Raw genomic sequence first — 26,832 nt, 5'->3', positions numbered from 1 at the left:
TAAAAAGCCAAAAAAAATATATATATATTCTTTGTAGCATTTGTCATTGTTATAATAATTATGATTTAATTCTAAAATTCCCACAGGGGCCTGCCAATGAATGGTAGGGGTGGTGAAGGGCCACTTTTTTCACTTCAGGACCCGCCCCTATGCTGACATACCCAATTTTTGCTGATCTACATAAGCATGTATAAAAAATCATAACTAATTTCATTTTTGTTCTTTGTCAGCCAAATTTTCAGGAAATGTTGCTGACACAACAGGAATTGATTTCTCTTTTACTTCTCTGTATAATTACATATCACTTTGAAAAGAAATTACTTTTTCCTCAAATGTGATTCAATTTTTATGTAAATGTTTGAGAAGTTTTTTTTTTTTTCAGAAAAGTGCTGGGTTTCTATGATGGAAATTATTTTTTTCTGAGAAGCCCATTTTAAACACTTTAAAATGAGATATTGTAGGCCATATTGCTGTAAATGGTTGTCGAGATATAAAATGAAACATTGGATGTGGTAACTTTGGCCTTTCTTTGCCTGCAGAAAATGAGTTAACTCATCTTTGTCACGCCCTGTAATCTATTGGTCGTGTACGACCGATAGCGCGAAAATTTATAGAAAATTTGAGTTACATCCGGTTGATGCCATATTTGGCAGAAAGGAAGTCTACAAAATTAGCCAATCACTGGCCGAGTTTTATAGCAGTCGGTTGAATAAATTTGGCGTACTGAATTTTTATTTGCATAATTTACTGTAAGCGTGATGGCATTGTCTTTGAAGAGACCGCGTGTTGAGGAAATCAGCCTAGAAGAAGACTCAGATTTTGACTACGAAGGATATAGCGGTCGAGAAGGAATGTCCAGTGGTGAGGAAAGCGAATTAGATCGTCTTCTCACCAATGAAGGCGAAAATGAGAGGTAAGTGAGCACGAAACTTTTACATACAACGCCACGCAGTTCACACGCTACAGAACATATGTTCTTGAATCGCCGGAAAACATGATTTGTAGCCGCTGGCTACGCTTGAATTCTTGCTTTCTTCATCAGAAGAGCTTAGTTTTACACTGAGTTAACATTTGAGAGTAAATAGCTCAGTAATTTTGGTTAGAATTTTCGTTTTTGGGCGCGAGGGTAATAGGATAAATGTAGCGTGTGTGTGACGCAGAAGTCTCAAAATGCATTCCGTTGCTATGGAAATGCAGGAGTTCGCGTGTTTTTCCATTTGTCATTGTTGTGTGTCGTTTTTTGTCGCGATTTCACTCTATCTTCGTAATTGATGTCTAGAAAGACATAACAAAACAATCTTCTGAATTACACTTGTGTTTTCTTTTTTAGTGATGTAGACTTTAGACTGGTTCTTGATGAATCAAGTGAGGGAGATTCCGGGGCTTCAGATGTTGAGCTGGGGCGGCTGGTCCTCCAGGTCAGTTTACTGTGATTATACATTTATGTAAAATCAAGGTTGTTCTGTGTATTATATCATACATATGATATTCAAATGTCAAATTATAATAATTATTGTTGTCTTTGTTCTGTACAGTTCCCCCTCCTGCTGCAGTTCCTGTTCCTGACCCCGGTCAAGATGTTCCCGCTGCTGCTCGACGTGAGTATAATTTCACTTTCCATTTTTGGAGATTTTTTTTCGTCGTTGCATTTTTACATTCTATGACATTATGCGTGATTTAAATTTCAAATATTCTTTTATTGTTGTAATAATAATCATCATCACATCATTATCATCATATTGTATTGGACATGTTATATTTGTATAATATAGGTCCTATTCGCGCTGCAGCATTTTATGGTGATGCTGCAGCTAGACGTCGTCCTCGTGTTCGGCCAGGTTAGTATCATTTTATGTTTCATCCAAGACTTGTTTTGTTTCTGTATGTCGATACATGCATTGGGTTTGCCATACAAATATCAAAACCTAATTGTTGAATTGTTTTTTAGGTTCCCCTGCCCCTGCTGTTGCTCGACGTGGTTGTGGGAGAAGTCGGGCAAGAGGATGTGGAAGAGGAGGTGGAAGAGCTGGAAGGGCACCTGAACGTCGCGGACGTAGATTTGCAGCGCCGGCTGATGACTTCCTGTCCTATGATGATCCGGATCAAGGGAATCAGCTGCCGCCGTTTACCCGAAGACGTCTCCCTGGTGTGCACTTTGGTCGAGTCGTGCTGAGGAAAACCATGACCAGGGCTGTTGAGTTTTTTCATTTATTTTTTACATTTGAAATGATTAGGCAGATAGTTGATCACACTAATAGTTATGCCTATGAGCATATAACCGAAGGGTGCCACCAGTCCTATGCCCAGAGAGATGGAAGCTGGAAAGAGGTCACCCCTGACGAGATCAAAAGGTTGATTGCCCTGCTGATCTATTTTGGTCTCGTCAGAGTTGGCGCCAGCGTAGACAGATACTGGAGTATCAAGTCGCTTTACCATGGTTTATGGGCTAGGCCCATTATGGGTAGAAATAGATATAGAGCCCTTATGGCTATGTTACATGTGGTAGACCTTGCAACGGAAACCCCCAGGGATAAATTACGTAAGATCAGTTCTTTCATTGAATATTTCAAAGGTAAATGCCTGAGTTTGTATCAACCCAGGCAGAATGTGGCCATTGATGAACGAATGGTCAAAAGTAGGCATAGGTCAGGGATTTGACAGTACATCCAGGACAAGCCCACAAAATGGGGAATCAAACTCTGGGTACTGGCAGACAGCTCTAATGGCTATACCATTGACTTCAATGTCTATATCGGTAGGGCCACGGGGCGGGAAGTCAGTGCAAATGGGCTTGGCTATGATGTTGTCATGAAACTAATGGACCCCTTTGTCAATCAAGGTAACCATTTATATGTTGACAACTTTTATACTTCTGTTACCCTTTTCAAGCACTTGTTTGCTCATGGTGTCGCGGCCACAGGAACTATTTTAAAAACTAGGAGAGATTTTCCGGTAAATCTCAACAATGGCAAACAATGGGCTAAGGGAAAGGATATGGGAAAGGGACCCTCCCTGCCTAGCAATACAGTGGTTAGATAATAAGGTAGTCTCAGTGATAACCACTATTGACAATGCAAATGTCAGGAATCAAGCCACCCGGAAAGTAAAGACTGCATCGGGTGGGTGGACCTCTGTTGAGGTTCCACAACCTGGGGCCATTGGTCACTACAATGACTTCATGAATGCAGTTGACCGGTCTGACCAGATCCTAAGCACTCAGAATGTTTTGAGAAAGTGTGTTAAGAGGTGAAACAATCTGTTTTTCCATCTTATAGATATGGCGGTTGTGAATAGTTTTATTTTATTCAAGGAACACCAGGCACAATTTTCTGACGAGCCAGCTTTGAAACGCACAGCTGATTACTCTCTCACTGACTTCAGAGAGGAGATAGTAAGGCAGCTGTGTGGTTTTGCTGAGTATGACCATCCGCTGGTCCACGTCTCTGCAAAGCCAGCCCCTCCCCCATCTGACCATGGGCCATTCCTGACCGAACACATACCCATTGTTGGTGATGAAAGGAGAATGTGTGTCGTGTGTTGGAAGACAAAGAGAATATATTCTAAGGTTCAAACTTATTGTAGTGCTAACTCTTACAGAGCGAAAGGGTACATCGAAGAAAAGCCCAGGAGGTCCAAGAAAGGAAACAAGCAAATGTCAGAAAATTAAAGCCTTTTTTCATCAAAGTTGAGGATCAGTCTAGGAAATTTGCCCCATTTTTTAGAGAATTTGAAAAGTGGCCAGGTTTAGGCATAGAGAGCAACCACGATCCTCCAAAAGAGTTTATTGCGAACATTGAGAAGAGTCTGTATCAAAAAGCGAATTGGAAATGCATCGCATTGGGGAACGTCACATATCTACAACTAGGCAACCAGGGTTCTGGAACAATGTTGATGCTCTAATATCAAAATTGCCTTCCTTAACTGAATTTGACAATAAAAAATACAGGAAAAATAAAAATAAGGGAAAAAGACATTTAAACCCGGAGCAATGGTATATCACGTAAAGAGACTTCGCATCAACTTTTTCTAGCTCGCGCTCAATAAATTAGATATAGTCAAAAACCTCAATATTCAGTAAAGAAATGAGCTGCAGATATTACAGCAATGTCATAACATTTACATTTCAATTTGCAAAACGGAATTTGTTGAACCACACTTCCGGTTTCGTTACTGTTAAAAAATTCGATAAATTCTGAGTCGACTGCGGTGGTTATGAACAACGTACTTAAACATGAAATCTCTGATTACATTAAAAACAAGAATGGCTGCCAATCTACCAAAATGGCTCACCAGTAGCTTGCGTTGCAGACGCACTATAAAACTCGGTAATAACCATGTATTATAGTTCGTCTGCGAAGCAGGTCTGCGACGCAAGCTACTGGTGAGGCAGTTTGGTAGATTGGCAGCCATTTTTGTTTTCAATGTAACCAGGCATTTCATGTGTAAGTACGCTGTGAACTTTTTGATCAACGAACTAAAAATAGTCAGAGGGATGTAGCTTTTAGTGAGTTATATTTCAGTCGAAGAAATATCATAAGGTACGAGACATTTCAATTTGGGGTCATTTTTTTTCACTTTCAATTAATTTGTACGAATTGCTACTTCGTCAAGAAGAAATAATTAAAAATATAAAAGCTTATAATCGCTCGTTCAGTTAAGCTTATTCTAAAATGTGTGTTTCCTTCCATACAGGCTTCTGTATTTTCGCCCACCACATTAGTGTTCTGAATACAATGTGATCAACGGCCAGAATTTCTGGTATTTAGTGGTTTTGAAATTTGAAAATAATGGTTGAATTACATGTAGATCCTACCGGTTGATGAGTGAAAATTATTAACGGCATCTGCATAAAAGGGAATTATTTAAGTGTGGTAGATTGTTGGCTACTGTCTAATTTGCTATCGAATCAGTTGCTTTTATTTTTCAATTCGCCTGTAATGTCTGGAATGGTGTAACCTTTTTTTATCCTCCCTCGGTTACCTTTTGCTTTTGCCTGTACAATTATTTTAAGGAAGGTAACTTAAATAAAATGATAAAAATGATCATGGTGATGATAAACAAGAGAAGTATGAATATTGGAGCTTATAACTATACTTGTATATATACCTGCATTTTTGAAAAACATGGCTCCAGAAATATTGCCTTACGTTAGTTTCTCTTGTGAGATTTTACTTATTTATTTTTTTTCAATTGTTTTCTTTTTATTCTAAGTCAATAAGAAAAAAAATATAAAGGGTCATTAGCAGATATTTATAAAATCAAAAAATTTTTCTACCCCCCCTCCCTCCCTCCCTGTTTTGCTAACCTAGCCCCATTATCTCTCAAACGACTTTTAACCACAGAACGATTTGGGTTTGAATTCGGCGCGCGCTCTGAGATTAGAACTAAGCCATTAGACCTAGCGTTTCGTTTGGCTTCCTGAAGCAAAGTTTTCCTGAGGACATCATTAAGTCTAATGAGGGAAAAAGTCTTATGAGTGCAGCGTTTTGCCTCGTCTAATATGCTCCCTATTTAGTTCTTTTGAGCTAAACGGGTAACTTTCAGTTACTCGGGCGTAACTGAATTAGCGATCTTGAAAGCATCCCTTACTATCTGTCGGGATACAGAGTATGTAGCACTGCATATCGCATGGTATTTGGAATAAGTGCAGCAGCTTTGCGTGAAACATTCCGCAACTTCCATGATGGAGTTAGGACATTGCAGAAAGTTCGGAGCAGGAACCTAACACACAAGAGGCTTCTGGCTGAGACTTGGATGGACACCTTCATTAAAAAGGTGACTTTTGTAAAAAATATGTAACATTTTTTTTAATGAGTGTTTTTCAAGAATCGGGATCAGTGAAATCAAGGATTGAAATAAACATATGTTCAGGACCCTTGAAATTTATGGCTAGGCTCTCTGAAGACTAAACATAATTTCTAGCCCAATTAATGGGCATTTGCCGCATACAGCTTTCATTGTGTTTTAGTTGATGTTAGGCAGCTTTGAGTTCACTGTTCATCATTCATGGTATCAATTTCATAACTGATAAAGGATTGGGTTTCTTATCATGGTATATAAAGTGTGCAAGTGCAGAGGGAAATAATTATTACATAAATTTAGGGAAGTGTAACATTACCACAAAAAGGTAACCTAAGGGCTTCATGATGGCTAAAACTCAATTATTTGATGTTATTCTTTCTTACACAGGTAGGTGATAAAATGCCTGACACAGGTGCATTGCATCTTCCAAGCTATTTAGACAAGCCCATCATGTATGGCTATATGAAAGCTGATTTGGAAAATGACAATGAGGATGTGGTCCATTACAGCACTTTCTGCCATCTCTTGAGGGAAGTGTTTCCAAATGTGAAAATACCCAAGGTGCAGCACTGTTCAGCTTAAATTTATGTTCCAATATCACCACCTGAGAGCCTATAGACATCAATTACCACCAATTATATTAGTAGTTCCGTAAAGAAGTGACAATAGATTAGGTGACCTAATTATAGTCAACTCCAAATCTGAATGGCATTATTTGCTTTAAAATATTTTCTATAATTTTTTAATGTGCAGGTAACGAATAAGCAATAAGATTCACCCCAGCATCTACTTAAGTAAACCATCTCTATTTGTGCCCCCATTTTGGTGTTTATTTTAACACAGCTCTACATGTTTAACTGCTGTTAATTGAGCTGTATTAATTTAAATGAGATGATTTTTTAGAAAAAATTGGAGTTATCACTGCAATGGACATCCACTTTACACAGCATACATGCATATATATGTACATATATATGTAAAGGTCTAATAATATAAGTTATTTAGCCTATATTATTTTGTTTTGAGGTAAAACGATTCACAAGATTTGAATATAATTATTAGCTGTTGAAGCTAACTGAGCTGTACTGCTTAAATGAGATTCTTTTCCAGCGAAGATCGAGGTACCAGTTCACCTTACACAGCATACACGCGCATATATTATACATCTAATGGTCTTAAAAGTAGCCTATATATTTTGTTGTAGGTGAACCGATTCACAAGATGTGACTTCTGCACAATATTGGGGGAGGAAAAACGGAAAGCGAGAGATAGAGATGTGCGAAAGTATTTGGACAACCTGTTTGATTTCCACAATGATTTGCAAATGTAAGTTGTGCATATTTAACCCAATCATTCAAGTTGTTGAAATTAACTGCAGATAAATTACAATATTTTCATTGAACAGCTGTATGCCTTATAATTTCAATGTTCACGTTTTCTGAAAAGTAAAATTTATACATACAAGGATCCTTTGTTTTAAATTTAATATATACAATACCAGTATTTAATAATACATTGCATTTAGACCTTTTTTCAGAAGGTCTGATCACAGAAAAATGGTAATTGAAAGATACTTCTTGCATCAGTCCCTTGTGAGTTTCCCACTAACAAAGGTTGTTCTGAGTTCACTAAAGCTAATAAAAGATGTAATCAAAATCGCTTTCTTTATATTCATGTCACAGGAGAGAGAGAAAACTCTACTATCACCATAGGGACAAGGCAAAGAATTATCCAAACGACTACGCTTGCATTGCGCACGATGGCATGGATCAGGCAAAACTTTTACTGCCACGCTTAATGGTGATTCCACATGCCTATGCCAGTGCAAGAAAGCTACACACTCACTTGACTGGAGTATTAAACCATGGGAGACAACCAAAAGGCTATTTTGACCTGTTGCAGTTTCCCCATGATTAAAATCTTACTATTAATATCATACTTTTGGAGCTGAGCAGCATGGAAGAAGACTTGCCAGATACCCTCTACATGCAAATGGACAATTGCTAGAGGGAGAACAAAAACCAGTTTGTCCTAAACTTCCTTGCTGTTCTTGTTATGCTTGACATTTTTGTGAAGGTAAATTTAATTACAAATAAAAACAACACATAGATTAAATTAAAACATTTTGTTGTTAACTCCTTGCCCACAAGTTTTAGGATGCTTATACTTTACCTCAACTTGCAAGCTAAGGGCCTGGACTAACACTAAAAAATGTTTCAAGGTTAATCCACCAATACTTCTGTTTTTGCAGGTTAAACTTAAAGGGCATGTAAACCTCCAAAACACGAATTTCTCTGGTCACATAGTCATAAAGTACACATTTTCAGTATGCGGAATCTGTAACCCTTTTTTAAAACGAGCGCGTTTTCAGTTGGAAAAGGCTGCTGCAAATTATGTTGCATATCATTTCTATGGAGCTGGGCACTACGATGCTACTGACCCAACACATGGTAAGTTACACCAACAGTTCTTTTAGTTTCAGAAATTTTCAAGTGGAATGAACCGAGAATAAGTCGTGTTTCATTCAGTTTACTTCCGAAAATTTTGGGGAAATGGCAAATAACAATAATTTCAAAAAAGCGACTGTAGCGACTACTTTTTCTCACAAATTTGAGAAATCACTTTGGGTTGATCATGTCCGGCCATGGAATAAATTCTCAGTTCTCGAAATAAAATGCAGCTCATGGAAAGTTATGTTCATATCTCGTGGAAGGGTTAAGATGTTCTTGTTCACGGTAATAGCCGTGTTGAGAAGACCGTTTTCATAATGCAATTCTTGAAACCTATCTAAAAAAAAGGCAACAAATCAATGTATACAATAGAAAGCTGGGAAACTTTTTTTTTCCTTGACCCATGCACAAAATAGCATCCATATAGCTATGTCAATGGATGCACACTTGGACAAGTTGATAATTTGCCAGGGCACTCTTTTGCTTCTTGTTAATATTAATAGGTGATTTTTTATTCTAAGTTATATCAGAGATTTAAGTGGCGGATATATAGCTGGTTTGCAAGAATTAATAAAATGAATATACCTCTAAATTATCACTTATAGACGCTGATGAAAAACCAAGTGCAAATATCAGTCCTCCAAAAAAAGAGGCTTGCTACTGTGGGCAAAGAAGTAAGACAAGGGAAAACCTATCTTGCACTTCTGGAAGTGATGGGAAGGAGACACATTGCCCATGTCCTATCGGTAACAGATGTTGTACTTCATTCTGTAAATGCTTTAATTGTGGGAATTGACCACCTAGCAACAACGATATTGACAACCAATCTTCATGTCGCTGTGGAGCCACCAAAACAAAAAAAAAAGGTGGTGAAGAAGTAAAAAGTTGTACTGACAACATAGGTAAAAGACGAACAAGATGCAAATGTTATAAAGAAATGTGGCCAAGTTCCAATAAGTGCGGTTGTCATGGGTGCAGCAATGAGTATGGAAGAGAAGTCAGCAATGTTTTGTTTCCGCAAAAAAGAAACATTAAATGCACCTCAAGTCCATCGAGTTTAAAAAGGAAAAGGACTGATAAATTTCTTACAGAGAACAACTACGAAATGAAGCAGGGGTCTTGGACAACAGAGGAAACATGCTTATTAGAAGCATTACTTTCATTTTTAAATTCAACCAGCATTGAGCTGCTGGATGAACACATTACAAAAATGTACAATTTTGTTTGCACTTCTGCCTTCGCGTGCACAGCAAACTGTAAATCGGAGCGACAGATAACAGGAAAGTTGGTCACCTACGACTCTGATTCCTCGATGGAGATATTGAGATAATCCACATTTGGTTATCATAACCTTGATTTTCATGATCAGTTGTTTCCTTTCCATGCACAAGGGAAGCTGGTTTCTCCAATTCTAATTTTATAATAATGTATTTTATTTATTTATTCTGTTTTAGGTTGAGCATCAATGTGGTGCCACCATTACCAATCACATCAGTTCTCTTCTGTGCCCAATCAAGTTTCTCCATAGAGAAGATGGCCCAGGTTTCAAAAAGTTAAAATCATTCAGCAACTAAGAGCACAAGCTAGCATCTTCCAGAAAGAGGGCGATTTGCAAAGGCCTTCTACAAGAGAGGAATTAGAAGCTCAGAATCGCTAGCTTCCCTAGAAGGTGGTTCGTGCTGTATCAGCCTGGTAAGAATACATTCAATCCACCGTGCGGATAAATGAGAAGGCAAGAGACTGCTTTGACCAGGTAATCTTAAATTTGTATGTGTTCATCCCGCCATTGAGGGGCCTTGAAATCTGAACTCTTTTAAAATTGTCTCAGAGCCTGGTAGCAGGGACATCACAGAGCTCAGGGGGTGCAATGCATTGATGCTAAGAGATGATGGGTTAGTTTTGTTATTTAACGATTATAAAACAAAGAAATCTTCAGGAAAGGATGAGCTAACTTTGAAGGTGAGAAAATTACTCATGATCTCTGATTTCTGTAACTCTTATCACCTCAGTGATTTCTGAGAAGAAAGTGGGGTTTAAGAAACAGGGCTAATATCTCTCTCTAATTCACCAATTGGAGAGTCCACCCTTCAATGAATGGGAGGCTGGCCAAAACTATTTTCCAGTAACCTGCACCTCTTAATTCAATATTCACTTCACCAAATGGCTCCTTCTTGTTTTTCTTCTTCTTCTCCTCTTTCCTTTGGCCTGGTCACCTACGACTCTGATTCCTCGATGGAGGTTGAAGAACCGAAAAAGATTGCTGCTGGAGCAAACAGCTCTCTCGAGTTACCTCAACAGTCATCTGAAGATGATGATCAGAGCTTGGGGGGGAGGGGGGGGCAGCTACAGTGGGATAGCACAAGAATCACGAGAACGACAAGAATAAACGCTTACCTGACCTGATTGCTCATCTCAAAAGCGCAAGCCCTACGCTGCAGACCTTTATCAGCTTTTTCCCGGCCTACGCGACTTTCTGGACGCCATATGCATTTCCACACCCAAAAGGTCAATGCTCAATGTCAGAAAACCGGGCTGAGCCCATCCACTTATGCCAAGGCTCAAGAACGAATGCTGTTTAAGTTCAAAATTTTTTTGTAGCCTGGTTTTTATTTCATTTTTTCCTGTTCTTCACCTATGTGAGTTCATTTAAGATTTTGATTGTTTTCAATGTCTGCGCCTAACCTGAATTATCCAAGGGGGTGTTCCTGTTTAATAGTGTTTTGTTACTGAACAACTTTCCATTCAAACTTCCCGCAGGTTTTCTTGGCTTTGTGAGAACTGTGATATCAAGCGAAAAGCTTTTAAGAACCACCCTCATCAAAAGACTACTTCAGATATCTTGAGGTAAAAAATCAGTTCTGTTTAAGTGGCTTTGGGCGCACGAGGTTAGGATCGAGAGTGAAGCTCCTGCTGTTCTTAAAGCTGTTTTGTTGACTGAATCAAAATTAGTCTTTTGCCTTTCAAAAATTAGTCTTAGGTTAGGGCCTGATTGACAGTCCGGTGTTTTCCAGAGGTTAAATTGCCCTTTGAGCTCATATCAGTCATAGTCAAATTTAATAAAATGCATTTCTTTTTAAGTTTCCTGTGCCTGTATTTCCTTTCTCGTAAGTTTCCGGTATTTGTAGTTGGTACTTCTTGTAAAAATTACATTAATAATTCTTAGTACATCCCAACCTCTAAAAACTTCAACGCAGGTTTTGCATGAAGTACTTTTCCAAAATTGCCCCTAAAATTATAGTAATAATAATAATAATGATACTAATAATAATAGTTAATAAAATTAACCCTTTAACTAATATCGAAGAAAAAATTTTCCTATCTTGTCCTAATACTTAATTACGATATCGAGACAATCCATCTTTGGTTTTCATAAGCTTGATTTTCATGATCACTTTTTTTCCAAGCACAAGGGAAGCTGCTTTCCCAATTCTAATTTTATAATCTTCTGTTTTATTTATTATTTATTCTGTTTTACGATGACGGTCAATGTGGTGCCGCCACCATTACCAATCACATCAGTTCTTTCCTGTACCCAATCAAGTTTCTCCATAGAGAAGATGACCAAAGTTTCACAAAAGTTAAAATCATTCAGCAACTTAGAGCACAAGCTAGCATCTTCCAGAAAGGGGGCGATTTGCAAAGGCCTCCTAGAAGGGAAGAATTAGAAGCTCAGAATCGCTGGCTTCCCTGGAAGGAGGTGGTTCGTGCTGTATCAGTCCAGCGAGAACACTTTAAATCAACGGTGCCGATAAATGCGAAGGCATACATACATAGATGCTAAGAGATAATGGGTTAGTTTTGCAATTTAACGATTATAAAACAAAGAAATCTCCAGGAAAAGATGAGCTAACTTTGAAGGTGATCAAATTACTCATTTTCTCTGATTTCTGTAACTCACTTCACTTCAGTGATTCCTAAGAAGAAAGTGGGGTGTAAAAACAGGGCTTATCTCTCTCTAATTCACCAATTGGAGAGTCCACCCTTCAATGAAAGCGAGGCTTGCCAAAACCATTTTAAAAACATCACATCCACTTAACATCAACCTTTTTTGTTAGAACTCTGCTGCCATCAATACCTTTACCTGGTTGGTAATCAGTAACCTGGACCTCTTGATTCAATTTTCACTCCACCAAATGGCTTCTACTTCTTCTTCTTCTCCTCTTTCCTTTGGCTTGGTCACCTACGACTCTGATTCCTCAGTGGAGTATGGTGGCCCATGTGTGCCATACGAAAGTGCTGTTGAATGACTAAACATTCTTGGATTTTTATGAAGAAAAAAACATTTTTAGAAAAAATGATCTTTTATTTTTTTATTAAAAGAACAAACATTTTTTTACTTAGTTTTAATTATTTTTTTATTTTCCTGTTTTTTAATTATTATTTTTAATTTGCTCAAAAAAGAAAAGAAAGGAAATAAAAAAGATACGAGCATATCCTACATGTGCCATTGCAAAAATAAATAAATAAATAAGTATCTATGGACTACATTTGTGTGCCATTGCATAAAAAAATGGAGCGGCCTATGTGTGCCATAGGAAAGATGCATTGTAAGTGCAAGTGTGTGTAACATCAATGAGAAAGTTATCAAGCGATCAAGTGGAAATCGGTTAATATTGAGCTTGTTTTGCACTGTTCAGTCATGTCCAAGAGAAAGCGGAATCTTAAGTGGAACGACTATAAAGAGAAGATGTCAAACAAAAGAACGGGGAAGCATGATGCATGAAGCATGGAAGTTGCAGCGGTAGCTTGGATTATATCACAGTACAAAGGCTGTCTTAAACTGTGGAGGAAAAGTCCCAGAAATATTCTCGCATTGGGGCACTCATGATGGTTCCTCTGGGTTGTGAGCCGACTTTGAGCAATATTAAAATGCCCTGCACAACATGGCTGTTTCAGAACGCATCGATGTGGAAACTTAGTTCGCACATGTCAAGTGGACTATTCATGATTGAGACCGCTGTGATTATTGGGATGAGGGCTCAAAAAGATCAAAGGCTGTGAGAGCCCACAGATAACCCTGAAGACAAAAAGTATATGCGCAAAGCTTGTAGAAAGCTGAATTGCATGCGCAGAAATAAAGAAGTACCTCTGGTGTCTACCCTATCTTTTGTCTGTGTTTTCTATACTATCCCGTTTTAATCCGAATTGGTGTAAGTGGTATAAATGCCAGACGTACGAGGCTACCTAAACATTAAAGATGGCAGTTGCGTCTTCTTCGAGTTCAAATTACTACCCGTTATGTGCAAGATTCGCACTGAATCGAAATTTTAAGCACACTAGATGCATTTGAGAACTACATTCAATTTACCTAAACATGAAATATGTTCAAATCGAAGAGAAAATGAAAACGAAGAGAAGCTGCGGCTCGTCAATTTCCCAATTTCCTTCCTCGGTGCGCACACGTCATCTGTTCTGTTTCTTGTGAGAAATTATTAACCCACGCATCAGACGAGTATAACTTCGTTGAACGGTTTTGACAATGACCTGTGCCTCTCCATTTTCTGAATAAATTACCATCAATTTCGTTAATAAAGTAGTTTCTTTGCAATTTATCTTTCCAGTACGTGCTCCATTTTGCGGCACACGTGATGGGCTTAGAATATTGCATTTCCCTTGAAACTGTGAATATCACACACCTTTGCATGAAACGAACTTAACATTTCACAATTAATAAAGCCAACAAAATACTTGTCAATTCATCTCTGTTATATTCAGAGTATATTTTCAATCTCCCTTCTGTATTTCCAAGCTGAGGTGAACTTACACTAATGGCCAACTTTGGCTTTACTGAACATCAACAAATAATCAGATTTGTGGTGGGAGATTGATGAAGGCGAAAGATCGATATGAAAACAGTTTTACTTGCACGGATAAGAGAGATACGATTTTTAGTGCCTTTGGTGTGAAAATTCGTGAGGATGACCTTGAAACATGCCTTTCTTTAAGCATTGGATTCAATGTTGTTTGAATCCTATCAACAAAGTCCAGTTTCACACTGATATCAATGAATGTAAGGAGAAGTACTTGCCACTTACAGAGTATCAATTTCCAAATAAGTGCAAACAAACTATTCACAATATACAAGAACAATGAAAACAGAGTTATTCTTTTGAGATATTCTTAAAGGCACCCAATGATAACATCTTAATGTTGTAAAGCAAAAGGTTTTAACCCACAACCTCTATCTTTTGCTCTTATGGCAGGTGGTTTAACCAATGGGGGCTAGCTTCTAAAGGTGAAAAACACCAGCGCTTACAAGTAAAGTCCATTACCAACCCTGATAACCAGATGTGTGAGATGGTGCCTTTCGAGTTCAAAAAACCAGGATGTGACACCGTGATTAGAGAAGCAGAATGCCGTTTTGACACTGATATCAACCACTTCGTACAACTTCACTTGGATGACAATGAAAAGTAAGAAATTGCGCTTATTTAATAAAATTTTTAAAGTTCTATAAACAACAGCCTTTTTTCTTCCATATTAATTAATAATGTTGAAAAACTTTCTTTGTATTTCTCACAATAAAAGGGCTGGGCAATTGATGTGGGAAAATGCCATCCCAGAAGATGAGATCCACATAAAACTTTGGGAAGATGCTGGTGGTGGTTCTTTCAAGATGGCCTTCCAGATCGCAAACCTGGACAAGCCACATTCAAAAACTAACACCATAGTCTTCACCATGTTTCAAGCAAAGGACTCATGGGCAAACCTGAAAACTGCTTTACAATGTTACTAAAGCAAAAGTAAAGATCCTTCAAGAAGCCAGTTGGAGGTTAGTTGCATGAAATTGGACAAATATTCAACAAACAAGCACATAATCAATCAATGAAATCATTTCATAATATTCAATTACTTGTCTTAAAAAACACAGGGACAAAAAGCAAGTGGTGTTTCTATTTGGGGATTATGAATTTTACCATCAGGTAAGTAAAAGGAATAATACCTAAAGATCACTACTTTGTATAATCCAAAAGACCCAGTGGCAGCTGACAAATTCTTACATTTTAGAGCCAAACCTCATTCTCAATGGTCAATTCTCAATGTCACTTTTTATTCTAAGAAAATATCCATACCTATGGTGCCTAATCAAAAGTGCCCTTATGCAACTCCCAAGGGTGGATTCCTTCTATACCAGCCTCCCTGTGCCAACAGCGAAAACTGGAGGCTATGCAGCGTTTTCATGCGTGACCTCGATCTGATGAATTTGCTTGGTATGGTAGGGCTTCGTTAAGCAAGGGCGACCTTTTCAGCCAACGCCTTGCATCTTTGGTGGATATCCATTAAATCTACGCCATGGCCGTTCCACGGGAATTGCTGCCGACTGAAAGAGGGCAGAGAAAGGGCCAGGTAAAGAAATTGCTGTGCGAGCTCCTGGACTGTCAGAGAAACCGGCTGCAGTGTCTGAAACAGATCGGCGAGCTTGGCAAGCAAATCCCCAAACTTCTCTGCATGCAAATAGCCAGCGGGGGCTCTCTCTTCTGGGAAAAACTCAGGAAGGTGAGGAAGACTGGAACAGTCAGGAAAGTGGGGAGGCCAAGCTAGCAGCCCTGGAGTGCATTCGAAGGAGACTTCCCCAAGACTTGCATTGGAGGCCATTTCTAACTGCCTAGAGAAATTTTAGTCTTCTGTGGTTTCCTCGGGAGTAGACATGTCGTTGAAGACAGCTTTTGCAAAAAAAAAAAAAGTCCCATTGTTTGTCGTTGTCGTTGCTCTCTGTGCCCCGTGAGGTGAAAGGGCAGTTAAGCTTCCACTTTTCTGAGACAAACAAGTTATTTTAATTAATTAATTAATTTTTTCAAGTAACGATCAACTGACTTTCTATTCTATATTTACTGTTCAAACAATAAATGGCTCGTAGCAAAGATTTCTTTTGCTGTTTGAGCTGACCGTACAGCCTGTGGCATGCAAGAACAACACCACCACAATTTCTTGAGGTATCTACATGTGAAATCATTAAGACAAATTATGTTTTTTATTCAGTTTTGGAATACTATGAAAGAGGAAACGTGAATGTTGAGTTTTATATCCATAGATTTTTGCAGTCGTTTCAGTGAATGCCCATTTTCGGGCCTATTGATTGTCAGAGTAAAGTCTACAGGATAGAGCCTGACTTTGTTGAGGACTTATATGACCAGCTGAATGTTAATCAGTCGTTCTTATAAGTAGCATAAATACTCCGTTTTCTAGCTGTTCATTTTTTGATGAGAAGTGACTGTTTGATGTGGAAATTGGAGGGGTTTTTTTCCTTCTTTGTTTTTTTCAACCTGTTATGGTGCATGATTTCCTAATGGGAATCGGTTGTTTTTAGAGGTAGCAGTCTCCACTGATGTTCGCACTGTTTGATGTAGGAAATAAAGTTTTTTTCCGTGAATTCAACTCAGGAAGTTTCAGTCCTCCTGCAAGGCTCAGTGGTTGTTTTTTTTTACAGCTGTATGAATTGTTGGCTCGCAAATGCTTTTCTTTAGCTGGCAGGTATTGTAAATGAACCCAAACTATCATAATAACTAAATTTTGTATAGCCTCATTTGACAAAAAGGGGATTAGTTTCTTTTTATTGAAGCTAATCATTGGAGCTTCTTGGTCGAGTTTTCAAAGCGAACCCTACTAAAATGTCCAGCTCTGAAACGTTTTCCGAGACTTGTTTACACAAACAGCCCTGCTGTAGCTAAAGATGAAATTAAACTGATCTTAAATCATTCACTAGGCGGGGCTCAGTGTAAATTTGTATCAGCCGATTTAAGGATGGTGCCTACTTTTGTTACTACCCATGTGCTCTGCGCATCTCGAGATAATAGAGTGTCCTATGGGTGAGGCCAACCAACATTTTTGTGCGGTTTAAAACTATGGGGAGAAAGCAGAACTTAACAAGTGCTCTTGGAACCCAAAAAGAAAATTGGGGGTAACCATGCATTTTTCAGAGATAATAAAGCTTTCATTTGGAAAATAACGCCACATATTGCTTTGTATTTTAGTGCCTTTTAGAATAATTGTTGCTTAATTATCTCTAAAAAATGCGTGGTTACACCCAATTTTGTTTTGGATTACAGCAACCCTTGCTAAGATCTCCTTTTCCCACATAGTCATAAATCGTGTAAATATACTTCAGTATTTTGTAGGCACCGTCGTTACGGCCAAGAGCTACTCCATGGCTCTCACTGCATGTAGACATCCGCACTTACATCTTAACTTTTTCACCTACGCTCAATCTGGCTTTAAGTCAGGCCAAATTCAAACAAACCCACTTCACCGCAAACAAAATAAAGCCACGACGCAAACCAGAAAAAATGCCTTTTTAAGAGTCCGAAAATCTGCTGGATACACTACACAACACGACACGACTGCGGAATTTTTTTACTCAACAGAACAGATTTCGTTTATATTTCTAACCCTAACTAACCAAACAAACGCAGGCCTGATTTACCTTCACTACACCTTAAATAAACCAACAAATCGTTCACTCACCACCATTTAACGGTAAATGTCAAGGCCTGGAAATGTAAATGCTTAGCTATCGTAGCTGTCTGCTGCATTTAACTCGTGACTTCTCGCCCTGGACTCCTCAACCAAGTCCCACTCTGATCTCTAAGCCAACCTTTCACCTACCCTAACCCCATTTCATCCTTTTTTAGCCAACCACCTATGCTTTGCACTAATTTGAAAACCACTCCAGCGCAAACTTTACTCTCTATAGGACCGGAGGCAAAGTTTTTCAACCCCCCAAGCCTTAATTCCCAACCACCACAGCCCCAATAAAACTAGCCTCTACAGCTATCCCACAATCCCCTGCGCCTAATCAAGTTCTACACTGATGCTGGCAAAAAGCTTTCATCTATGATCCTCATTGCATGCCACGCCCGAGTCACCTATTTTCCCCTTAACCATATTAACAAAACACAAATAGCAGGCAAGCTAACAAAACCAAGCAACAGACTGATTGACTTGCTAATGGTGCGCGCCACGGCATTTTTTAAAACACTGAAACCCAACCCGAGGTCAAACTCCGCTCTGTGTCACTACGGAAAACACTGCTTCTCTTATTTTAATCTCTTTTTATTCTCTCTAATTCACCAATTGGAGAGTCCACCCTTCAATGAAAGCGAGGTTTGCCAAAGCCACTTTAAAAACCTTACATCCAGTTAACATCAACCTTTTTTGTTTAAACTCTGCTGCCATCAATACCTCTACCTGCCCTACCTGCCCGCTAATCAGTAACGTGCACCTCTTAATTCAATTTTCAATTTTATTCAGTTTTAGGATGAGCGTCAATGTGGTGCCACCACCATTGCCAATCACATCAGTTCTCTCCAGTACCCAATCAAGTTTCTCCATAGAGAAGATGGCCCAGGTTTCACAAAAGTAAAAATCATTCAGCAACTTAAAGCGCAAGTTGCCATCTTCCAGAAAGGGCCTTGTAAACATGGCTAGTGCTCAGCGGCGCTACACAGTAAAGGAGTGTTTGGCTCATTTGGACGGTAACCTCCATATTCCTGACAATTAAGTCAACTCCGATGTTGAATGACTCGATGGTTTAACCAATGGGGGCTAGCCTCTGAAGGTAAAAAACACCAGCGCCTCCAAGTAAAGTCCATTAGCGACCCTGATAACCTGATGTGTGAGATGGTGCCTTTCGAGTTCAAAAAACCAGGATGTGACACCGTGATAAGACAAGCAGAATGCGGTTCTGTCACTGATCTCAACCGCTTCGTACAACTTCCCTTGGATGACAATGAAAAGTAAGAAATTGCACTTACTTAACAAAATTTTTAAAGTTCTATAAACAACAGCCTTTTTTTTTCCATGTTAATAAATTACGTTGAAATACTTTCTTTGTCTTTCCCACAATAAAAGGGCTGGGCAATTGATGTGGGAAAATGCTATCCCAGAAGATGAGGTCCACATAAAACTTGGGGGAGATGCTGGTGGTGGTTCTTTCAAGATGGCCTTCCAGATTGCAAACCTGGACAAGCCAAATTCAAAAACCAACACCATAGTCTTCACCATGTTTCAAGCAAAGGACTCATGGGCAATCCTGAAAACTGCTTTACAATGTTACAAAAGCAAAAGTACAGATCGTTCAAGAAGCCAGTTGGAGGTTAGTTGCATGAAATTGGACAAATATTGAAGAAACAAGCACATAATCAATCAATGAAATCATTTCATAATATTCAATTTCTTGTCTTAAAAATCACAGGGACAAAAAGCAAGTGGTGTTTCTGTTTGGGGATTATGAATTTTACCATCAGGTAAGTAAGATGAATAATACCTAAAGATCACTACTTTGTATAATCCAAAAGACCCAGTGGCAGCTGACAAATTCTTACATTTTAGAGCCAACCCTTATTCTCAATGGTGTCACTTTTTATTCTAGGAAAATATCCATGCCTAAGGTGCCTAATCACAAGTGCCCTTATGCAACTCCCAAGGGTGGATTCCTTCTATACCAGCCTCCCTGTGCCAACAGCGAAAACTGGAGGCTATGCAGCGTTTTCATGCGTGACCTCGATCTGATGAATTTGCTTGGTATGGTAGGGCTTCGTTAAGCAAGGGCGACCTTTTCAGCCAACGCCTTGCATCTTTGGTGGATATCCATTAAATCTACGCCATGGCCGTTCCACGGGAATTGCTGCCGACTGAAAGAGGGCAGAGAAAGGGCCAGGTAAAGAAATTGCTGTGCGAGCTCCTGGACTGTCAGAGAAACCGGCTGCAGTGTCTGAAACAGATCGGTGAGCTTGGCAAGCAAATCCCCAAACTTCTCTGCATGCAAATAGCCAGCGGGGGCTCTCTCTTCTGGGAACAACTCAGGAAGGTGACGAAGACCGTGAACAGTCAGGAAAGTGGGGAGGCCAAGCTAGCAGCCCTGGAGTGCATTCGAAGGAGACTTCCCCAAGACTTGCATTGGAGGCCATTTCTAACTGCCTAGAGAAATTTTAGTCTTCTGTGGTTTTCTCGGGAGTAGACATGTCGTTGAAGACAGCTTTTGCATAAAAAAAAAAAAACAGCAGTCCTATTGTTTGTCGTTGTCGTTGCTCTCTGTGCCCCGTGAGGTGAAAGGGCAGTTAAGCTTCCACTTTTCTGAGACAAACAAGTTATTTTAATTAATGTTTTGAAGTAACGATCAACTGACTTTCTATTCTATATTTACTGTTCAAACAATAAATGGCTCGTAGCAAAGATTTCTTTTGCTGTTTGAGCTGACCGTACAGCCTGTGGCATGCAAGAACAACACCACCACAATTTCTTGAGGTATCTACATGTGAAATCATTAACACTATGAAAGAGAAAACGTGAATGTTGAGTTTTATATCCATAGATTTTTTCAGTCATTTCAGTGAATGCCCATTTTCGGGCCTATTGATTGTCAGAGTAAAGTCTACAGGACAGAGACCGACTTTGTTGAGGACTTATATGGCCAGCTAAATGTTAATCAGCCATTCTTATAAGTAGCATAAATACTCCGTTTTCTAGTTGTTCATTTTTTGATGAGAAGTCATTGTTTGATGTGGGAATTGGAGGGGTTTTTTCCCCCTTTTTTTCCCACCTGTTATGGTGCATGATTTCCTAATGGGAATCGGTTGTTCTTAGAGGTAGCATAAAAAAACTGATGTTCGCATTGTTTGATGTAGGAAATATAGTTTTTTCCCGTGCATTCACCTCAGGAAGTTTTTATTCAGTCCTCCTGCAAGGCTCAGTGGTTTTTTTTTTTTTACACTTGTATGAATTGTTGGCTCGCAAATACTTTTCTTTAGCTGCAAGGTATTGTAAATGAATCCAAACTTTCATAACAACTGAATTTTGTATAGTTTCATTTAACCAAAAGGGATTAGTTTGTTTTTATTGAAGCTCATCATTGGAGCTTCTTGGTCGAGTTTTCAAAGCGAACCCTAGAGTCCAGCACTGAAACGTTTCCAGAGATTTGTTTACACAAACAGCCCTGCTGTAGCTAAAGATTAAATGAAACTGATCTTAAGGTACCTGCCCAGGCCAATTTTCATGTTTTCAGATCTGGAGATTCTTTAGCCAGGTTATAACTTATGGTGCCTAATATGCAAATAATGTGCTTTTGTTTCCAATGAAATTGCATTTTTTACCGGAACTTGACTCCATTAACCGACAAAGAATCTGGGTCAGTTACTGAGAAAAAACAGAAGTTCTCAATTTGTGGACAGCAATTTTCCTCTGGAAGAGTGTGAACTAAACAAGATGGCGGCACAGGCGGTGGCAGATTCTTCTCATATGGCTGTCAAAGAAGCATCCAAAGAAGCCCCATTTGAGGCTTTTCAAGCCGAGTTTACATGAAATGGGTAGGTTAATCTCTTGAGCTTTTTGCGCTAACAATGCTTTTCTTGCACTGAATTTTGCGATTTGTTTCAGTTTCAACGTGCCAGAGGGATTAATTTCCCTGCTGGAGAACTTTTCCTTGAAGGCAGACGAAAAGGCGGATGATGCCCGCTCACGAATTTACAGACTTTTGTGGGCAAAGTTATGGGTAGGTTGTAACTTTCAAGGTTGAGAATTCAGTCTTGATGATTCATACTATTGACCTGAAGTGAGTACATGTCGTTGTTTAACCCCTGCTTTCCGTTTCTTTGTAATTACAATTACAACTCATTTTGTGAACAAATAAATACAAGGCAGTAATTCTTTGTTTTTGGTGCATAAATCGTGGATTTTTTGAGCTGTAATCGTGGAATTTCCAACTTAGGGAATTTCATTGTCGTCCTTTGGCAATTGCAAGTGTTCGTTCTAACATAATTACAGTATTTGTAATCGCAATTCCAACACCTCTGGCATGTTTTTTCTTTCTTTCTTCCTCCATTCTTGTTTGGAAGCAAACAGACATTAGGGGCCCATGTTGGGGATAGGCAATTATGTGTTCCCTCCCTCCTTGAAGAGGGTTGTGAGGGAAATAATCCTAGGCAGACTAGTGGACCTACCAGATGCAACCCAAGAAAAGGTGAGATAATCAGTAATTTGAATTATGTTTAGCCTCTCAATACGTTGGATCAGTTCGGTAAGAAAAGGATGATTGAAAGTACAGAAACTCACACGATATCATTTTATGCTTTCAGGTCTACAAGGTGAACATAGCAGACCTTGGTGCTGCAAAATGGCCCTCAACAAAAAGAAAAGCTAGCAAAACCTAAATAACTGCATGAAATTTTCTGGTCAAAAAAAGTCAGGTGTTTCTATGGCTACCCTTTATATCAAGAATAATGTGATAGAATAATCAAAAAGATATCCCTTTCTTGTGTAAAAGAGTTTCCTCGTTGACGTCATCTGACAGGTGTCAATTATAATGTAGCTATGTCAAAATCATCACAAACTGAATACATTGGTATCTTCTGTGTGAAAATATTATTGTCATATCTCAAAAAGGGATATATTTTAGTGATTTTTTGTAATTATTGGTAGAAAAATCTTCTCAAATAACAAAATTAATTTGGGTCACAAAGGGTTTAACTATGCTGCCATCAATACCTCTACCTGCCCTGCCTGCCCGCTAATCAGTTACCTGCAACACTTAATTCAATTTTCACTCAACCACACCGCTCCTTCTTCTTCTTCCCCTCTTTCCTTTGGTCTGGTCACCTAAGACCCTGATTTCTCGGTGGAGGTTGAAGAACCGAAACAGATTGCCGCTGGAGCAAACAGCTCCCTAGAGGTGCCTAGACAATCATCTGAAGATGATGATCTGAGCGTTTGGGGGGGGCAGCTGCAGTGGCGTAGCACAAGAATTACGAGAAGGACAAGAAGAAACGCTTGCCTGACCTGATTGCTCATCTCAAAAGCGCAAGCCCTACGCTGCAGACTTTTATCAGCTTTCTCCTGCCTACGCAACTTTCTGGACGCTGTAAGCATTTCCACACCCAAAAGGTCAATGCTCAACGTCAGAGAGCCATGCTGAGCCCGTCTACTTATGCCAAGGCTCAAGAACGAATGCTGTGTAAGTTTAAGGTTTTTTTGTTGTCTGGTTAAAAATTTTGTTATATTTTTTCCTGTTCTTTACCTTTGTTAGTTCATTTTAGATTTTGATTCTTTTCAATGTCTGCGCCCGACCTGAATTATCCAAGGGGGTGTTCCTGTTTAATAGTGTTTTGTTACTGAACAACTTTTCATTCAAACTTCCTGCAGGTTTTCTTGGCTTTGTGAGAACTGTGATATCAGGCAAACAGCTAAATCCAGATTGTTTTTTTACGAACTGCCCTCATTGAAAGACTATTGCAGATATATTGAGGTAAAAAATCAGTTCTGCTTCAGTGGGTTTGGGCGCGCGAGGTTAGTGTCGAGGGTCAAGCTCGTGCACTTTTCAAAGCTGTTTTGTTGACTGAATGAAAATTAGGACATATACAAAACATGGACCCCGGTCCATGGACCACCCCACCTTGTGGACCCGGTCCATGGATCACCACTAATAAATTTTCGAAGGCATATTTTACCTGTCAATATAACAAAGGATGGACTGCGGACTGAGTATAAAATACAGATTAAACATGGCGTTCGTTATCCATGAACCTTACCTTACCTTGTAATTGGCTAAATTTTTTATTTCTGATATTCCTTTTTCTTAAATTCTTTTAGAATGCAGAACAGGATGTGGATGCCAATTATGATGTTGGTGACCTGCAGGGAAATATGGTACGTTAGATTAAAGTTTCATGGCCCCAGTATGCTCTGTATCTTTGAAAACTTCAAATCTTTAAATTGTTTTAGAATGCAAAACAGGATACTGGTGATGTTTTGTTAACTGACAATTTTAAAATATAATACCCCTACTCATAAAGACATAATATTCTAAATAGACCATTAAAACAGCAATTGATTTCACAGGAGGAAATAACTACCAAAGAGGAGCCAACCCAGGGTGACACTGTACGTGTGAGAACACAGAGTTGAGTTGTTTTACAGAGGTTTGGTGTGGCTTACACTATCAGGTATATATATGCAAAGTCACAGAAGTTGTTTCATTATTCTGTCAATTTAAAGCCAATGAACAATTTCAGTTTTGACAACTTCTGCACGAGATTTGTTTATATGTTTCTAATCTAAGCAGGAATTTACAACATGATTCAGATGATTATCCATCTGACAGGATCCCTAGCTTTTCTTCGGAGGAAAACAACTGTGTAGTTGTCGCTTATTGTCCAGGCAGCCTTCATTTTATGTTTTTTTTTCTTGAATGCCTGCTCACAGCCCGCAGAGCCTGTCCTGTTCCAAAAGTGACACTTTCACCGCATCTTACACATTCTACTGTACTTTTAAAGTTGCCCGAGGAGGATAATTTGCTAGAGAAGCCATGTATTGCAAGCTCAGCAAGAAACTCTTGAATTGTCGGCACTGCTATAACTGTTTGTAAAACAACTGCTATTAGCTAGCAAAGCAAAAAAAAAAAAAACGCCATTTTTTAGTCCCAAGTAGACTACAGGGTGTTTCAAAAGTTTGTTCCAATTTAAAGTTGTTTGTTTCTTGAACAAATCAATTGGTTGTTAGAACTTTTTCAATAAATTGAGGTAGATAATTTATTAAAATGGGTGGCAATAGCAATTTTAATTGTCAACTTGATGCCTTTGTTTCGATTTTCGCGCCAAATGTACACACGCGTGTTTTCCCGCCATTTTTTCACGCCCTTTGTGCATGTTGTTCCTTTCCCGAATTTGTTGTTATTCTCTGATTTTTTTCCTGAACTTTCTGTTTTCTCTGTTACGAAAATGAAGTCAGACATTGTTTATGCTAGAGCTCAAGCAGCCATATTACGATCATCTGGTCATTCAGTCAAAGAAATCGCTAAATTGTTTAACAAGACTGAACGTTGGGTGAACAAGTGGTCGAAGAGAGAGTGCTTCGAAGACAAACCAAGAAGCGGACGACCGTCTGTTTTGACGAATTGTGCTCGAAAATCAATCGAGAAAGCGAAGTACAAACGGCACAATTCAACAAGGAAGATTGCCAAGAATATTCAGCAGAAAAATATCCAAGTTTCGAGCATAACGGTGTGGAGATACATGACTAGGAAAGGATGGAAGGCTATCAAGCGAAAGAAAATACCTCTGTTGAGCGAAAAGCAAAGAAAAGCCCGTTTGAGATTTGCCGAGAAATACGCGAAGCTGACAGCAGAGGATTGGGACAATTTTTTTATTCACAGATGAGTGTCCTAAATATCTTTTCCAGTACCCAAATCCAAAAAACGATATTGTATGGGGCTCGCAGGAATGTGATGTTCCTCCAGCTTTCCAAGTGAAGCAAAGTGCAAAGGTGATGGTGTGGGGTGGCATGACGGGTCGTGGGCTCACAAAGTTACTCATGCTACCCACAGGCCAAACCGTAACTTCTGAATACTACATCAACCAAATCCTTGAGAAAGAAGTCAAACCGTTAACATCAAGGCGTCAGGTTACAGGTGGCCCGATAGAGAGGAAGCTGTTTAGCTCAAAGAAAAAAATGACATTCGTTCAGGATGGAGCACCAGCTCACACTTTAAAGACAACTCAGAGATGGTGTCAAAAGAATCTGCCAAACTTTATAGCCAAGGATGGCTGGCCAGCGAACTCTCCTGATCTCAATCCCATTGAGCACATCTGGAGTATCATTGACGAGACAACGTACAAAGATCCAGCCCCCAAAACGATGAAAGAGCTGAAGAGGCGACTACGCTTTGCCTGGAAAAATGTGACTTTTGACACGCTAAAGGAACTCGCACATTCTATGCCTAGGCGATTAGAAAATGTCATTAAAAATAAAAGCGGGCATTCTGGTTACTAATAATTTGAATGATCAAATGAAAAATAAGCAAAAAATAATATACCTAATTTTGAAAGAGGTACTTTAAATAAATAATGAAACGTTAGAAGAAAACAAATCGGAACAAACTTTTGAAACACCCTGTACATGCAGACACTTACGGAACTTGTTAGCCCATGTGTATGACCTGTGTTGTTTAAATTTTGGGATTTTGACAGGTAATAAATTGGTTCCAAAATCATCGTCAGAGGCAAAAGACAGGGGAATACAAACCTGGCCAGTATTTAGCTGAAAGCACTTCCACTTCTGGTCCCCAAGCTGGCAGAAGTAATCCGCAGTGATGTAGCCCCAGGGTATAGCTACAATAGGAGTAGTTGGACTTCAAGAAACAATGAATGTCATTACAACCGGGAAATGATGACCGGAAATGGTATCACAGCCTTGGGTCTCAAGATTTGCTTTCTTTTATTGATTTTTCCAGTTTCAGTTTTTCAGCTAAGAGAAATCAGTGCAGCATGAGTAACATTTTTAATTTAAAATCTGACAATGAGTGTTTCAATTCATCAAGAACCATCAGAAGTTTTTAGCTTGATTGTTTAAGAGCTGAGCAGCTTTTCCACAACGAGTATCAAGATTTCCTGGGAGATTTTACTTCATCAAATACAGAAAATGAGTTCTTTTATTCCCTTATTTGAACGTTGACTTTATTTCCTGATTATTTTTACAACAACGATGTAATCAATTTGACATGAGAACTTTTTAAATTTTTTTTTAAATAAGTACTAGTGAGCAGCACACAGCAACAAATCTTGTCAACTTGTTTTATTATCCGATGGGTTTTGTG

At 39.0% G+C, this 26,832-nt stretch overlaps 1 protein-coding gene and 1 pseudogene across 2 annotated transcripts; both read left to right on the top strand.

Moving 5' to 3' along the window:
* The first annotated feature begins 636 nt into the window (after positions 1 to 636).
* Positions 637 to 2,316, top strand: LOC146460298 (uncharacterized). Its single transcript, XM_085088357.1, has 5 exons — positions 637 to 913; positions 1,331 to 1,418; positions 1,536 to 1,598; positions 1,773 to 1,838; positions 1,949 to 2,316. The coding sequence occupies exons 1-5, from the start codon at positions 759 to 761 to the stop codon at positions 2,171 to 2,173; spliced, it is 597 nt and encodes a 198-aa protein (XP_084944483.1). The 5' UTR covers positions 637 to 758; the 3' UTR covers positions 2,174 to 2,316.
* Positions 2,317 to 4,334: 2,018 nt separating this feature from the next.
* LOC146460297 (uncharacterized) lies at positions 4,335 to 7,993 on the top strand (annotated as a pseudogene). The gene is made up of 5 exons (XR_014857673.1): positions 4,335 to 4,381; positions 5,568 to 5,775; positions 6,190 to 6,363; positions 7,007 to 7,128; positions 7,485 to 7,993. The product of XR_014857673.1 is annotated as an uncharacterized LOC146460297 (transcript).
* The last annotated feature ends 18,839 nt before the right edge of the window (positions 7,994 to 26,832 follow it).

The sequence above is a fragment of the Pavona decussata genome, unplaced genomic scaffold (assembly GCF_977016875.1).
Source record: "Pavona decussata unplaced genomic scaffold, jaPavDecu1.1 SCAFFOLD_214, whole genome shotgun sequence".
Taxonomy (NCBI): domain Eukaryota; kingdom Metazoa; phylum Cnidaria; class Anthozoa; order Scleractinia; family Agariciidae; genus Pavona; species Pavona decussata.
The sequence above is the reverse complement of the archived record's forward strand: the minus strand, read 5'-3'. Positions and strand labels throughout refer to the sequence as shown.